At 50.2% G+C, this 13,661-nt stretch overlaps 7 protein-coding genes across 7 annotated transcripts; 4 read left to right on the plus strand and 3 right to left on the minus strand.

Moving 5' to 3' along the window:
* Nucleotides 1-206: 206 nt before the first annotated feature.
* On the plus strand, nt 207-1,724 carry CTAM01_10406 (cytochrome P450; the record flags this gene model as incomplete). Its single annotated transcript, XM_060526421.1, has 1 exon — nt 207-1,724. One exon carries the CDS (start codon nt 207-209, stop codon nt 1,722-1,724), a length of 1,518 nt encoding a protein of 505 aa, XP_060379017.1.
* Nucleotides 1,725-2,482: 758 nt separating this feature from the next.
* On the plus strand, nt 2,483-3,602 carry CTAM01_10407 (zinc-containing alcohol dehydrogenase; the record flags this gene model as incomplete). Its single annotated transcript, XM_060526422.1, has 2 exons — nt 2,483-2,644; nt 2,694-3,602. 2 exons carry the CDS (start codon nt 2,483-2,485, stop codon nt 3,600-3,602), a joined length of 1,071 nt encoding a protein of 356 aa, XP_060379018.1.
* Nucleotides 3,603-4,750: 1,148 nt separating this feature from the next.
* On the plus strand, nt 4,751-6,391 carry CTAM01_10408 (acyltransferase; the record flags this gene model as incomplete). Its single annotated transcript, XM_060526423.1, has 2 exons — nt 4,751-5,137; nt 5,264-6,391. 2 exons carry the CDS (start codon nt 4,751-4,753, stop codon nt 6,389-6,391), a joined length of 1,515 nt encoding a protein of 504 aa, XP_060379019.1.
* Nucleotides 6,392-6,534: 143 nt separating this feature from the next.
* CTAM01_10409 (2OG-Fe(II)oxygenase superfamily protein) lies at nt 6,535-7,751 on the minus strand (the record flags this gene model as incomplete). The annotated part of the gene is made up of 3 exons (XM_060526424.1): nt 6,535-6,888; nt 6,971-7,638; nt 7,715-7,751. The coding sequence occupies 3 exons, from the start codon at nt 7,749-7,751 to the stop codon at nt 6,535-6,537; spliced, it is 1,059 nt and encodes a 352-aa protein (XP_060379020.1).
* Nucleotides 7,752-8,903: 1,152 nt separating this feature from the next.
* CTAM01_10410 (Rieske domain-containing protein) lies at nt 8,904-10,277 on the minus strand (the record flags this gene model as incomplete). The annotated part of the gene is made up of 3 exons (XM_060526425.1): nt 8,904-9,107; nt 9,171-9,396; nt 9,466-10,277. 3 exons carry the CDS (start codon nt 10,275-10,277, stop codon nt 8,904-8,906), a joined length of 1,242 nt encoding a protein of 413 aa, XP_060379021.1.
* A 1,094-nt stretch (nt 10,278-11,371) lies between these two features.
* On the minus strand, nt 11,372-11,814 carry CTAM01_10411 (uncharacterized protein; the record flags this gene model as incomplete). Its single annotated transcript, XM_060526426.1, has 2 exons — nt 11,372-11,657; nt 11,711-11,814. The coding sequence occupies 2 exons, from the start codon at nt 11,812-11,814 to the stop codon at nt 11,372-11,374; spliced, it is 390 nt and encodes a 129-aa protein (XP_060379022.1).
* A 441-nt stretch (nt 11,815-12,255) lies between these two features.
* Nucleotides 12,256-12,917, plus strand: CTAM01_10412 (uncharacterized protein; the record flags this gene model as incomplete). The annotated part of the gene is made up of 2 exons (XM_060526427.1): nt 12,256-12,448; nt 12,505-12,917. The coding sequence occupies 2 exons, from the start codon at nt 12,256-12,258 to the stop codon at nt 12,915-12,917; spliced, it is 606 nt and encodes a 201-aa protein (XP_060379023.1).
* Between the last annotated feature and the right edge of the window lie 744 nt (nt 12,918-13,661).

Raw genomic sequence — 13,661 nt, forward strand, 5'->3', positions numbered from 1 at the left:
GCTGCATGCTTATCTCTAGTAGCGTCACGTGCCGTTGGCCTGCATATTGTCTCTCCAACTATCATGACGTCTGTGTCTGACTCATCAATGCAACGAATCATCGTACTTAGTTTACAAATAATTGTCATCCTCATCTCTCAACCCTTTTCAAGCCGCCACTTGTCATTAATATTCGGGTTCCTAGACTTGATCGCAACTTCCAGGCAATGGGCCTTTTCGCCGACCTGTTGGCCATTGCCGCCGAAGAATCGCTCAAAATCTTACTCGTTGCTCCGTTGGCTACGCTTTCTATCTATTTCTTCTTCAACATCTCCCTCCACCCACTACGCAAAGTTCCGGGACCATGGAAAGCAACAATTTCTCCATTATGGCTGTGGTACCATTCATATATAGGGGATGAGACGACCTCGATCGAAGCTCTGCATCGATTCTATGGTCCAGTCGTCCGAATCGGCCCCAACGACGTTGACATTAGCGACGGCGCGGCTCTTGCACCGATCTACTCCGAGAAAGGCGGGTTCCTGAAAACAACATGCTATAGCAATTTCGACTTTGACGGTCACCCGACAATATTTTCGGCACTAGATCCTGCACACCGGGCCCTTAGATCAAAGGCTGTTGTCAGCATGTTCAGCCCGGCCTCTATCCGAAAGGAAGGCGACCAAATACTGAGATCCTGCGTCGATAGGTTGATGGCGCATATCGAAAATGCAGCAGCTTCTGGCAAACCCGTCAACATGCTCAATATGGGCAGATGTCTAGCTCTTGATGCAGTGACGGAATACCTTCTAGGCAAGACATACGGAGGTATTGCGGAGCTGGAGGCAAGCAGAAGCACCAGGGACTCAAGCAGCCTCTCTGCCAGCGAGTTCGTGGACACCTTTGTCGCAGTTGGAAGATTCTTCTTGCTTCCTAATTGGATCTTCCACGCCCTCGAGTGGGCTCTCCCGAAGTTGTTCCCGGATCAGAAGGTCGACCAGTCGATGGAACTCGTAACAAAGTTCTGCGATCAGGTCGTCGCCGAGGCCGATCTGGAGAAAGACCAAACGTACCAGGCTCGTTTACTGCGAGCTGGCATCAGCGAAGAAGAAGCTGCTGTACAGTGTATGGATTTGATGTTTGCCGGCACAGACAGCACTGGCATGAATTTTGGTGCTATTTGCTGGCATTTGGCACAGTCGCCCTCAATCTATCAGAAGCTCAAAGACGAGCTTGCATTGCCAGAGGTATCGCAAGCCGACCCGCAAACTCTTCCCTACTTACGCGGCGTGGTGCGCGAGGGTCTTCGAATGTCAATGGCAAATCCGACTCGTCTTCCACGCGTTGTGCCGCCCAGCGGATTCAGATTCGCAAGTAAGATGCCTTCTGGGGAAACTGTGACTTTTGAGTTCCCAGGCGGAACCTGGATTGGATGCGCACCATTTAGCCTGCATTTCAACGATGCTGTCTTCCCTAATCCGCATGAATTTCAGCCAGAACGATGGCTTGAGCCTAGCGAGGAAATGCTACGCGATGCCATCCCATTTGGACTTGGACCGCGGCAGTGTATTGCTCGGAATCTTGCTTCAAGTGAGCTCTTCTGGGCAGTCAAGGCACTAGGTATATCAGGGGTGCTGGATGGGGCTAGAACAACAGGGCTGATGAAGGATGGGATTATTGTTGACGAATGGTTCAACTCAAAAGTTCCTGGGCATGCTATTGAGCTGATATGGGAATCATCGTAGTGTGGACTTGTAACACAACGTTATTAGGATGAATTCGGAATATCTTGGTATCAGCCTCGGAGACAGTCCATCACCTCTCATTGTCAAGCTATGTTATGAAGGCGAGCGGGGCCAAAGGCTAATCGAGTTTGTATTCACATCCAAGCTGGTCTGGAATCGAAAGGCTTTGAAATAGGTTCGGGAGATGAACTATACAGCCATATGCTTGTTAACACCGAACGCAAGGCGTCCTGCTGATCCGCCGCAAACCCCTTGACCGAACTTTCGGACGGAAATTAGACCGGGACAACTGACCGCGAAATCACGACTTTAAGTCAGTGACGCTCTGCGTCAAATATCCTATGTAGACGTAGGATGCTAAGGATGCTTTGACCATACCGGCTAATATTTCAACGCGAGTCGTGTGGGTTGGCCCGAGTCGCCCGAGTCGCGGGACCGGCTTCACGGCCCCAGTTTTACGTTTCGACACGGACATGCGGACCAAAGCGGACGAAACCCGGACGAAAATACGGGCGAATATGGGACCATGAGGTCGCAACTATGCAAAAGCTGGATCTCCTCTGTGTTGGCCCCCACAGCTAGCAAAACCGCTAAAACCGCTCAGGGCCAAGATGACGGGCCAGTGAGGAACTTACTACTTGTCACTACTTGTACAGCAAAGATCTCGCATCCATACACATCTTCCGCCCAGAAAAGCAGGAATCACAGCTCGGAAGCCGTATCTTCCCTATTCACTACTATCAAAGCCCCAGCCCTCCATGAATCGCAAGTGGATCTTGACTGGCCAGAGAGGCTTTGAGAAAAGCCTCAAGTACGAGGAGAACGTGCCGCAGGCCGATAAGTTGGCAGCTCACGAGGTTCTGGTGGAGCTACACGGTGCTAGCTTGAACTATCGCGAACTCGCAATCGCAGACACAACAGTAAGCGAATCTCAGCATTGCGGACATCCATGTTCTGACAGTCATATAGGGTACGGCAGCTACCGCCGGCGTTATTCGACAACACGTCGTGCCTGGTTCTGATGGTGCCGGCATTGTCAAGGCGATTGGCAGTGCCGTAACAGCCTTTAAGACCGGTGACCATGTCGTTACTCACCTAGCTCCCAAACATGCCGAGCGTTGCGGGGATTACGAGTTGCCGGTTTACCAAGACATTGTGGAGGGTCTTGGCCAGACTATTGACGGAACTCTACAATCAGAAGGCAGATTCACAGAAAGCGGGCTTCTTCATGTCCCTACATCTCTTGGTTGGCCGGAAGCTGCAACTTTGACTTGCAGCGGCCTCACCGCCTGGAACGCACTCTTCGGCCTCAAAGGTAGAGAGCCTCGATCCGGTACATGGGTGCTTGTTCAAGGAACAGGTGGTGTGAGCATTGCCGCGCTTCAATTGGCGGTAGCTGCTGGAGCTACCGTCGTCGCCACGACATCATCCGCAGAAAAGGAGGAGAGGCTGAAGGCACTCGGCGCAAGCCACACTACTAGCTATCGAGACAACCCCGAGGACTGGGGTATCAAGACGAGGAACTTCACTCCAAATCAGGCTGGCTTCGACATTGTTGTCGATGTTGCCGGCAACGACTCACTATCTCAATCGCTCACCGCGGTGAAGACAAATGGTGTGGTTGTCTCTGCAGGCTTGGTCGGAGGCAAAGCCGAGGCTGTGCCCATGCTGGCTGCTCTCATGCGCCCATGCATTGTCAGGGGTGTGATCTTGGGAAGTCGGGCACAATTCCAAGATATGATCCAGTTTATCGAGGAGAAGAACGTCAAGCCGGTTATCGATGACAAGATTTTTGAGCTCGCGGAGGCAAAGGCTGCTTATGCGCGATTGAAGGAGAAGAAGCACTTCTCCAAAATTGTTATCAAGATTGACCACTGATGTGTGCACTGGCCGAGTTTAAGTATAAATAGGCGCAATCTGTTTCCAGTTCCTGATAGACTCCTAAAATATTTGGGAAGCTTCCATTGTCCTCGGAATACGATTTCCCTGGAATCTCACATGAACACCGGCCATTGCTGTATGATAGTTCCACACGGGTTGCTGTCGTTGCGCTTAAAACGCACCAGACACGAACTCAACCCAAAACATGAAGGGATATCCCTTCCATCTGTGAAGCTGTCAAACGAAATCAGTAGAAGAACGCGAGAAAAGATGTCTGCTTCCGCATCAATGGCAGTCAATCCACTCAGACACATGAAAGACATTTAAGACTTCTGCATTCTCCGCTCCGACAAGGACTGTACCGTGTACGACGCGACAACAACACTAGGAAATTCACCACGTTTGGTGTGACCATCGGTAGCTTTGTCGCGACTTCGGTGTAACCCAATCAGCCAATGGTAGACGACAGGAAGTCTGTATTTGCCGTCGTAGGAAAGTTGACCGGGTACATGGTGTTCGTGGTGCTCGCGGGTGTGGTCTCACTAACCGGGTTCGCACATTTCTCACACTCGGAAAGTCGCCGTCTTGGCATGCCCAAGGAAAGTATGCATTCCGTCTGAACATGTTGAGAATATCCAGAGAATGCGACAGTTGACAAGCGCGTATCCTTATTATATGCATTTCCAATTGATCAGGTCAGGTCTCAATGAGGGCATTCCCCAGTAATTGGGGCTGAGGACCGGACCAGATTGGTTTCTCCCTTGAGCGACGATAAAGCTCCAAGAAGATACGAAAGAATGACCTAAAAAGGTATAACGGCTGAGAAACTTTGAGTGTGAGGCCCTCGACAGTTTTCCAACTCAGACAAGTGGCGCAGGGCAGTAAAACTCCCTAGCATTTGGAGAAGCTTCAAGTGAAACATTGTGGCATGCAGAAAGTGCACCCTGCGCCCCGTGTCTAAGTCGGGAAACTCTTGTGACCTTTATACTTTAAGCCTCGCTTTCGAGTCTTATCATCACCTTTCGGGTCTTTAATTCTCAGTATTTTCCCCACGATTCAGCATTACCTTGGACACAATCAAGAACTTGTCCGCAAAAAGGTCCATTAGTCGCTACTTTTGTTGACATATCTTCCACATCGCGAAGATGGAGAACATGAAGCTTGAGGATCCGGAGGCGGCCCATCCAATGCTCAAGCAGCCGCTTGAAAGGGTACGGGATTGGTTTTCCGGAGTCCGGGCTGGAGAATCGCATTACGGCTTGCTTCAAGGCAATGAAGCGGGCTCATCGACAGACCTGCCGATGGCAGAATCATCAGGGAGGTCATCGCCCTTTTCAAGACTTTCGACCAGCTGGCGCCCTATGAGTCCAAAGGCCTTCTTCTGGGTACTGGTGCCATCTTACATCGCTCGCATTTTTGGCCACGCCACGGAGAACTCGATAATCCCAGCTCCGAACAAAACATCCTATCTAAATGGTCTTCGCGGCATCGCGTCACTTATCGTGGCCCTTCAACACACGATAGATGGAGATGTAAGTGATGAAGAACTCTTCCCGCCCAACGACATTTGTTCAGATGCAAGCGTCTGCATTCATCTGCTATTTGAACAGTTTGAAGCTTTGCTTTGAATTAATTTGACTGACCATGATATCACGCAGTATCCGCTCATTCACCGCGCATGGGGCGATAGCGAAGAAAGTGTCTACGTGGTCCAGCTCCCGTTCATCCGCCTCATACATAGCGGAGTCTTCATGGTATCGGTTTTCTTCGTCATCAGCGGCTTTGCTCTCACGTATGGGCCCTTGAGCAAGTCTTACGCAGCCCAAAGCGCGCCAGGCGGACAAGGCCCAAACCCCATCAGCTCTTTTCCATCTAGCATCTTCCGGCGTCCGTTCCGACTCTTCCTCCCGACTATACCTATCATCGCGGTCTCTACCGCTTTGGTTCCCTTCAGTGCATTTTATGCCCTCAACAGCACCGAACCTATGGGGCCTGTTGCCGATGGCTTCTGGAGCCATGTATACTACGTCTGGACCACGTTGATAACCATCATCACCTCCGGCTCGGCCAATACTGTCATGCCTCAGGGCTGGACTCTGGCAGCCGAGTACCAAGGATCGCTGCTTGTGTTCCTGGCTTGTATGGCTTTCATTAGAATGTCACCTATGGTGCGATTGCCAGCCACTGTCCTACTTCTCATCTACTCCTTCAACCTTCAGAGAGCAACGAACTGTCTGTTTATCGCGGGAATGTTCATCGCCGATTTTCGACTTTTCCGGGCGAAGCTGCCAGACTTACCAAAAATGGTTCGTACGGCCGTCACCGTCACATCATGGCTGCTGCTTGTGCCCATTATCTTCTTGGGCTGCTGGCCGATGCATGGCGACGCTACCCAAGCCCCTATTTATTCGTGGTTTGCTGGCTTCAACACGTTTGGCTTCGGTGTGCATCCATTCTTCCAAGGCACATGTGCCGTAGCTCTGGTACTAGTATTGGAGAACCTGCCTGTCTTACAGCGTGTTCTCAATACGAAGCCGGTACTGTACCTGGGAGAAGTCAGTTTCAGTTTCTACTTGGTGCATTGGGGCTGCGGTAAGAATTTCCTCAGTTATGGTCTGAAGCTCAAGATGTTGGCAGCCGGGTACAGCTTGATCGTTTCGTGGAGCACGCTTTTCGTTATCGCCATGCTGTCGATCATAGTGCTCGGGGATCTTCACTGGCGACTTGTTGATCAGAAATCCGTGACCTTTTCACATTGGCTAGCCAAGAGACTTGGTGTATCGTAGACTTGGGGAACAGGACTGGACATAATGTTTTCTTTGTGAAATCTCAGCATTGCCATCAATGATCCTTATCTCAAATTTCTTCAAATCACACTTTGCTACATGCTTTTGAAAATTTGTTTACATGCTCCTCTAATAGTGACGCTTCACGCAACAGCGATTTGCGCTGGTTGAGCTTCCTGAGCCTTTACCTTGTTAGCCGTGGCTTGCTCCAGACCCTGTTTGTACAGTTGTGCCCTTCCATACGACTCTGCATACGAAGCAGAGACTGCTTGCTCAACCGTGACCGGTCCAAATTTGGCTGGCTGCGTCGCTGACTTGCAAGTGGGGATGCATTCAACCAAGTAGTCTGGGTTGCCAGAAACGAAAACGGGGATTGAGTAGCGCTCCTGGCCAGACTTGTTGATGACCCTGTGAATGTTGCTCTTGTACAACTCGTTGGTCCATCTTGCCATGAGATTGCCCAAGTTTACAACAAAGGTACCTTCCGTTGGTGGGACCTAAGAGTGGCTGATTAGCATTATTGAAATATGAAGTGATTAAGAGCGGTGCTCTGCAGTAGGGAGTGGGGGTTCCACTTACGTCGATCCATGTCTCGTTCTTCTTGTCCCATACCTGCAGGCCGTCGACCTCATCCTGAAGCAGCATGGTAATGGCTCCGAAGTCAGTGTGGGCACCGATTCCGCGAGTCAACTTCTCGTCCGCATCCTTGGGTTGAGACGGGTAGTGCAGAAGTCTCATTGTCGCTACAGCTCCATCCATGAACTTGGAAAAGTAGGTCTCCTCCAGGTCCAATGATAGTGCAATGACCCGCATGAGATCCGAAGCAAGTTTGAGAGCCGAAGAGTAGTACTCCATTGAGGAACCCCTGAAGCTCTGCAAGTCGCTACCCAGACCCTCGGGCCACTGGTTTGGTCCACTGTTGAGCTTCTTGTTGATGAAGTAAGGGTGGTCCTCAGGGATCTCGGCACCAATGTAGAAGCCTTCCTTGAGTTCTGGTTGAGTTCCCTCCTCAAGGATCTGTGATCTCAACATCTCGTAGCCGCGGTTCCATGTCGTGTTCTCCTTAGCGACCTTTTGCTTTTCTTCGAGAGGCATAGCAAAGAACTTCTTGGCACCGCTCATGGCAGCCTTCTGCTGCACCAGAGGCACGGAGTGGCCAACTATCTGGAAGAAGCCATTGTACAGGCAGCTGTCACGCACTTGGTCTACGACCTTTTGTTTCTGAAGAGGGTCTTCAGAGTAGAAACCTAAGGGTGGATATCACTGTTAAGACCAAGCTAACCTTTTTCGGCTGCTGCAGCACGAGGTTCTTTGCAGACTCACCAGAGAAGTCAATGATTGGAATTTCGAGCGCTGCCATGTTGCCTTATTGGAGTATTTCCAGACGGAAGATGGTATCGTCTTTGAAAATACCTTGATCTGATGCTATGATGTTGGCTGATCGCAAGCTTATGGGTGCCGGTGTCATATGTCTTTAGAACATCACTCAATCTTGTCGTAATAGATCTTTGCTGATATAGTTGAAGTTGCTTCATGAGATGCCTGGAACCCTGCTCACTCAATTCATGTGAGCCTTAAGGTCATCCACCCCTCTCCCTTCGCGTCTCGGCTCCTCGTGCTCGCCCAGACTGGACTCTTGAAGAGTGGGGTGCAATGATAGCATCTGGTGTGGTCGCACCATCTCACGGCATCGCCCGAGAGTAAGTTCAACAGCTCGAAATTGATACCACCTTACTCACTGATAAGCGTTGGTCACACTAAGGAAGATTACTCGCCGCGGATGGTGTTCCGTTCTCGGCCTCCATTTCTCCCCCGCCGGAAAACCCACTTTCCCCTCATGCTACGGATAGATAAGATCTACTCCAAGATAGCTCCTCCGAGGGCCCAACAAATTCTCCTGCATATGCATACTCATGCGAAGAGTTCCTTTGCAGGATCAGAGGTCATAGTAGAAGCATGTTGATCGCCATGCAACCCGGGCTTGCAACTACGTCGCACTAAAGATGGATTGGGATTTCGGTGAGGGCTGTAAAGTTCAGCGAATCGTAACCGCAATTTTCGATGCTGTGCATGCTTGGAACCCCACTCTTGGTGATAGTCTTTCTAGAGTCATGTGGCGACTGGACTTCAGGCCAGAATCCCATACGAATCTGCAACCAAGCTGGCAAGCTGGAGACTAAGTCCCAGTCAATTTTGAGAGGGATCAGGGTTTACAGTATTTTTCTAGAAGCAGCAACAAGACCTGACTGACCTACGCACACACCAATGCTCTCGCCGCCGTAGCTCAGTCATCGGCGCTACATCACAAACAAGTCACCAACCTAGACAGAGGAAAGGAATGCTGTCGTAGAGAACTGGATTGCAATTTCGTTTGAAAGGGTAGAAACCCAGATGCTAGGAAAGTCACGAGGCTAAACCAACGCTGAAAGTTCCATATGCCATCATACATCGTATTCCGTACAGCCAGGCCGTGCCGATATTGATCATCACATGCACCAACAGAGCGTATGGCTCACCAGGCTAGTTCCTCTCGGCCACCACAGTTAGCTTTCTCGAGTTCCGAGCAGAAAGCCTCGTCTTCATTCAGTTTCCCTGTGCCCGTCTGGCCGAGTAGGTTGGGCGTGGCTGGCCAGATTTCTCGGCCTCCTTGCTCCAACTCCCTTTGCCGGTGCTTCATCACCTCCTCTCGAACCGTGTTTTGAAAATGAATCGGGCCCTGAGCGAATGTGTCAGTATCGGACTGTAGTGCTGGGAGGGTATCAAGAGTTCCTTGCCGTACCCTCTCTTTTTCTGGATGAAGCTCGCCGCTAATGAAGACGCCAGCACTGAGGTTTTCCTGTGCGCCAATGCACAACTCTCGGTCTTCCTCTAGCACCTGCTTGTAGAACGCATTGATGGCGGCGAACTCGGCATCGGTGGAGTCGTGAGAGCGATACACCTCGTTCTCGATTCGGGTTTTGGTTGCGCTGATTGGAATCATTCGCTGGATGTAGAAAAAGTTCTGACTACAGGTTTCGTCAGTTTCTGCCCTTTTGTGACTTCTGAATCTTGACACTCGTTATAAGGTCACTTACGTGATCGTCACTGAAGTTGAGGGGTAAAAAAAGGTGATCGAGCGTCGAAACTCGTCTTCCTCATCTTGAGCCTTCTTGTTGATGATCTCGTGCTCCAAGCAACCTCCACTTGGCTTTACTTGATATTTCGTCAAGTCCGACACTCCCGCAATCAAGGGGTGTGATGTTGGGCAATGGTAGCACTCGTTGTAATTCTCAATGACGGCCTTCCAGTTGGCCTCCAGCTCCATATCCCAGACGTGGTCATAATTGTAGCCTCCTGCAAAGTCAAAGTTTTGCATACGCGGCTTCTGGTAAACACCGCCAAACTCGTCTTCCCACTTGACGTCTGGTTCGCCTGCCTGGAGGTTAACCCAAATGAAGCCAGCGGGATCCACGCGAACGTGGATTGGGAGAAGGCCATTTTGGCTCTTGTCGAAGCCGGTTACCGTATCGAATCTCGGCGCTTTGGCAAGATTGCCCTTGAACCCGTATGACCAGCCGTGGTACTTGCAGCTTAGTATGCTCGCCTTGCCAGACTTCTTCTCGACGACAGGATATGCTCGGTGGCGGCACACATTGTGAAAGCCGTTGATATTGCCATCGCGGTCTTGGACGAGGAAGAAAGGGAAGTCGGCGTAGACGAAGGAGACAAACTCGCCCGCTTGTTTGAAGCGTAGCGAATGTGTCACCAGGATCCACTTTCTTGATATAATTGCTCTTCTCTCGAGCTGATGCAGTTCTGGAGACCTGTACCACGAAGCTGGAAGACTTCGTGAAGGCTCTGGCTTGGCGTCGTTACTTGCCGAAGAGAATCCAAGGAAACGCAACATGTCGTTGAGGCTGAGATGCAATGAATTGTGGGTACTTGTTATAGAAGACGCAAACAACTGTTGCAACGAAGTCTTTGATTGGGATCACAGTCTGAAAACTATGGGTACTGCATCTCTAATCCTGTCTCCCCTCGCGTCTTCATGTTTGATGACCTCTGCTACTTTAAGACCGCAATTCGGAGGCATGACTTTAGGCCAAGAATTAGTCTAATCCGTATATATCAGAGGTGGGGAAGATGCTTTGGTGAGTTGCTTGATAATGCTATTGAGAATGGGGGTGGGGTTGGTGGCTATTAGGCTGAGGGGGCCGGACACAAGCACCCGGATGTTGATAAGGGGGCCTATAGATCCGATAAAGGCAAGTCGGAGCAGGTCGGGCGCCGGAATTCAGTTGCGATGGCCACCCAAACGCGCGGGGTATCGACAAGGTGGCAGATAGTGATAGAGTAATTTTACCTATTTCAGCTGAAAATGGTGAGTTGACACATATGATAAATAACAAAAAGATCATATTGGTCGCTGGCACGAGCCTGGGAAAGGAGAAGCCGCGTCTAAGCGAAGATGGCGGCGATTCGAAGTGCGCAAGACCAAGTGTCGACCTCGATTATGGCTAGATTGAGGCTTTACCATTTCCTCAGTCTGAAATACTACTGCTACCCCACTACAAAGACCAGCAAACATTTCTTTTGAATCCCAGTCGTGGAAACATGTGATATACGGGAGTAACTACATGCAAGTGCCGACGTTTAGACGACCCATCTAAGTCCTATGGTGCTTCTCGAAGTAATTACCACATGACACAGAACCGTAGTAGGCTGCATGCAATGATTTTAGTACGCGACTCTATGGATTGCACTTAGGTAAAGGCTGATCTAATATGAGGACTTGCTCGAAGTATAAGACATCAAGGTCAAGCTCCAGCACTCAACTATCATCAGAATTTGACGCATCTACTTAAGTAAGATCATTGTCACCAAAATGCCCCCGGCTCTTTGCCCAAAAGACCGAAGAATAGCACCACTAGACTTGGAGCACAGTCTCTGCATTCTTGCCACTTCAAACATCGGAAAGAGGTCTTTTATTGGATGAAGAAGTCAGTCGGTCTCCCTGAAAAACTGGAATCTACTATCCTTCAGTCTATGAACACGTGCACAAAGTCGGATGCGGGCGGCGCAGCCTGAAATGCCCGACCCGCATTGGAATTCCATAAGTTTGAAATTGGTATCACAGGCTGCCTCCCACAGGTTCAACTTAGCCAAATTCTGCGACAGAAGCCGTTTTGTGGCATCAGGCAGAATGGCTTTCGAATTGGGCCGCCAGGCTCGATGGTTCGCCCGCGTCCAATACGTCAAGCTAATGTGATTCGCTGTGGCACCAACTCTCCTCATATGTAAGCAATGCGGACGAAAGCGCTGACAGGAGCTCGCGCTGACCTGTCATATGACATCTCAAGAAAACCTGAACTAGGCTGCAGCTCGGTCTCGTGAGCCACCGCCGGATCGAGCCACAAGTTGTTGTAAAGGTTGCCATATGTCATGATGCAGGCGGTGCAGCGGCTTTGCTTGGACGGCTCGGCTTGAGAGCGCCTTTAATTTGGCAAAAAGTGTGGCTCAACTATCAACAATGCCCAAATTGTTGAGATCTGACTGCCTTGCGCGGTGATTCGCCAATGGACGAGGCCAGATCGAGCCAGACGCGTGGTTTCACTGCCCGGTTCCAGCCCAAGGTTGCCTTGCCTGATCTGACCCTCCACGTTGGCCAAGTCGGCTTTTTATTCCATTTCGCATTGTGACTCTCATGTCGGGGCGCTGTTGTGCTCTTGAGTCGTCAAGGACCGGATGATTTCGGGGGCGTTTGATATTTGGCTCCTATAAGAACCCGTTCCCCTCTTGACGAGGCCTTCCTTTCCGCGAAGAAACTGCCTGAGAGTCTTGCGTAAGGTATTTCACCATCAGATCGACCAGTTTTAGACGACAACATGACGCATCGAAAGCATGCCACCAAAGGCTCTCGGAAGAGTAGTCCGACTCGAGAGTCGCCAGCAGATACTTCCAATGTAGGAGCAGCCTATGAAGAATACTATGCGGCCCCAACTCCTGGCCCTTGGTCGTCATGGGTCCGCGATGCTGAGGGCAGGGGATTCTACTACAGAAGCCGAATGAGCGCCACAGGTTTGTTTTGAGTCTCTTTCACCAAATCATGTCGCTTATTTCTGACAATGTGGTAGGAGATATCGAGTGGGACTTTTCGCGCTCGCCAACGTATCGGAGTTATAACTACATGCAACCATTGCCACGGATGTCCTACTATCAGCAACCCATCAAGACAAGCCCGAATCCAGCAACTGCATTCACATACACGTTCCGTTATCCGTCCAACTCAGCACCGCGGGAAGACCAGCCGACAGCAGGATCTGACTTTTCTCACGATGCAAGCGACGAAGAGTCATTTCCAGCCGCGAGCTCCAGTGTTTTAATACCAGCCATCATCGACGTGGACACCAAGAACAATGTCAAGGTTATGGTTCCGGATCCGAGAACCGGAGAAGCGAAGACAATTTATGACAACAGGCATAAGCATTCCCATAAGAAGAAAATAAGCCCGCAACACAAGGTTGAGAACTGGCTGCACAGAGGGTAGATTAAACTTGGAGAAGGCACAGTTGCTGTCTTTGATATCCATTGTCAGTGGATTGATCTTGTCAATACCTTATGTACGAACACCGATTTACGGGAGCAAAAGCAGGGATTTGACTCACATTAGTAGAGATGTCCTTTGCAGAGTCAATGGTTTTAAGATAGGTTTCAATCGCATGATAAAGTACATACAATTTGGACTCTTCCTGCAATCATCCCATACACAGGCGGTTCAGGCATTACGGCCTCCCAGGACACACATTCATTATAGCTCGTGCATCGTGACGACAGAACACCGTTGATTACATTTCGACGTGTGACTTCTTGATCTCGCGTCCTCGTGAGACCAACGTGATGTGTGGCTGGAGTCCGGCCCCCAAACTAAACGCGCTAAGATGCCCCATCCAGTGGGTTGGGCTAATCGAAGTTTCTTGGTCTATAGAGAAAAGGCAGCTAGTCGTGAAGATTGGTGGTCCACAGATCATAGATCCATAGCCTATCTTGGATAAGGCTTTCTCTCAGACCTTTTTATTTTCTGAGATAAGTCAACATACCCACTTCCTGGCACCCCCCTGTTTCTGGCACCCACAAAAACGCGAAAATCCACCACAACCCAATGCCCACCCCCAACCTCCTTTTATCACAACATTTTCAATTCGCGTCCAAATGGGCTCATCTTTTGCACATGTCTTCTTCTATATATAATGCCTCAATATACCGAAGATCAGCTTCGTCAGGCTCTCGAGGA

The sequence above is a fragment of the Colletotrichum tamarilloi genome, assembly GCF_030869305.1.
Source record: "Colletotrichum tamarilloi strain Tom-12 chromosome Unknown Scaffold_47.1, whole genome shotgun sequence".
Classification (NCBI taxonomy): Eukaryota; Fungi; Ascomycota; class Sordariomycetes; order Glomerellales; family Glomerellaceae; genus Colletotrichum; species Colletotrichum tamarilloi.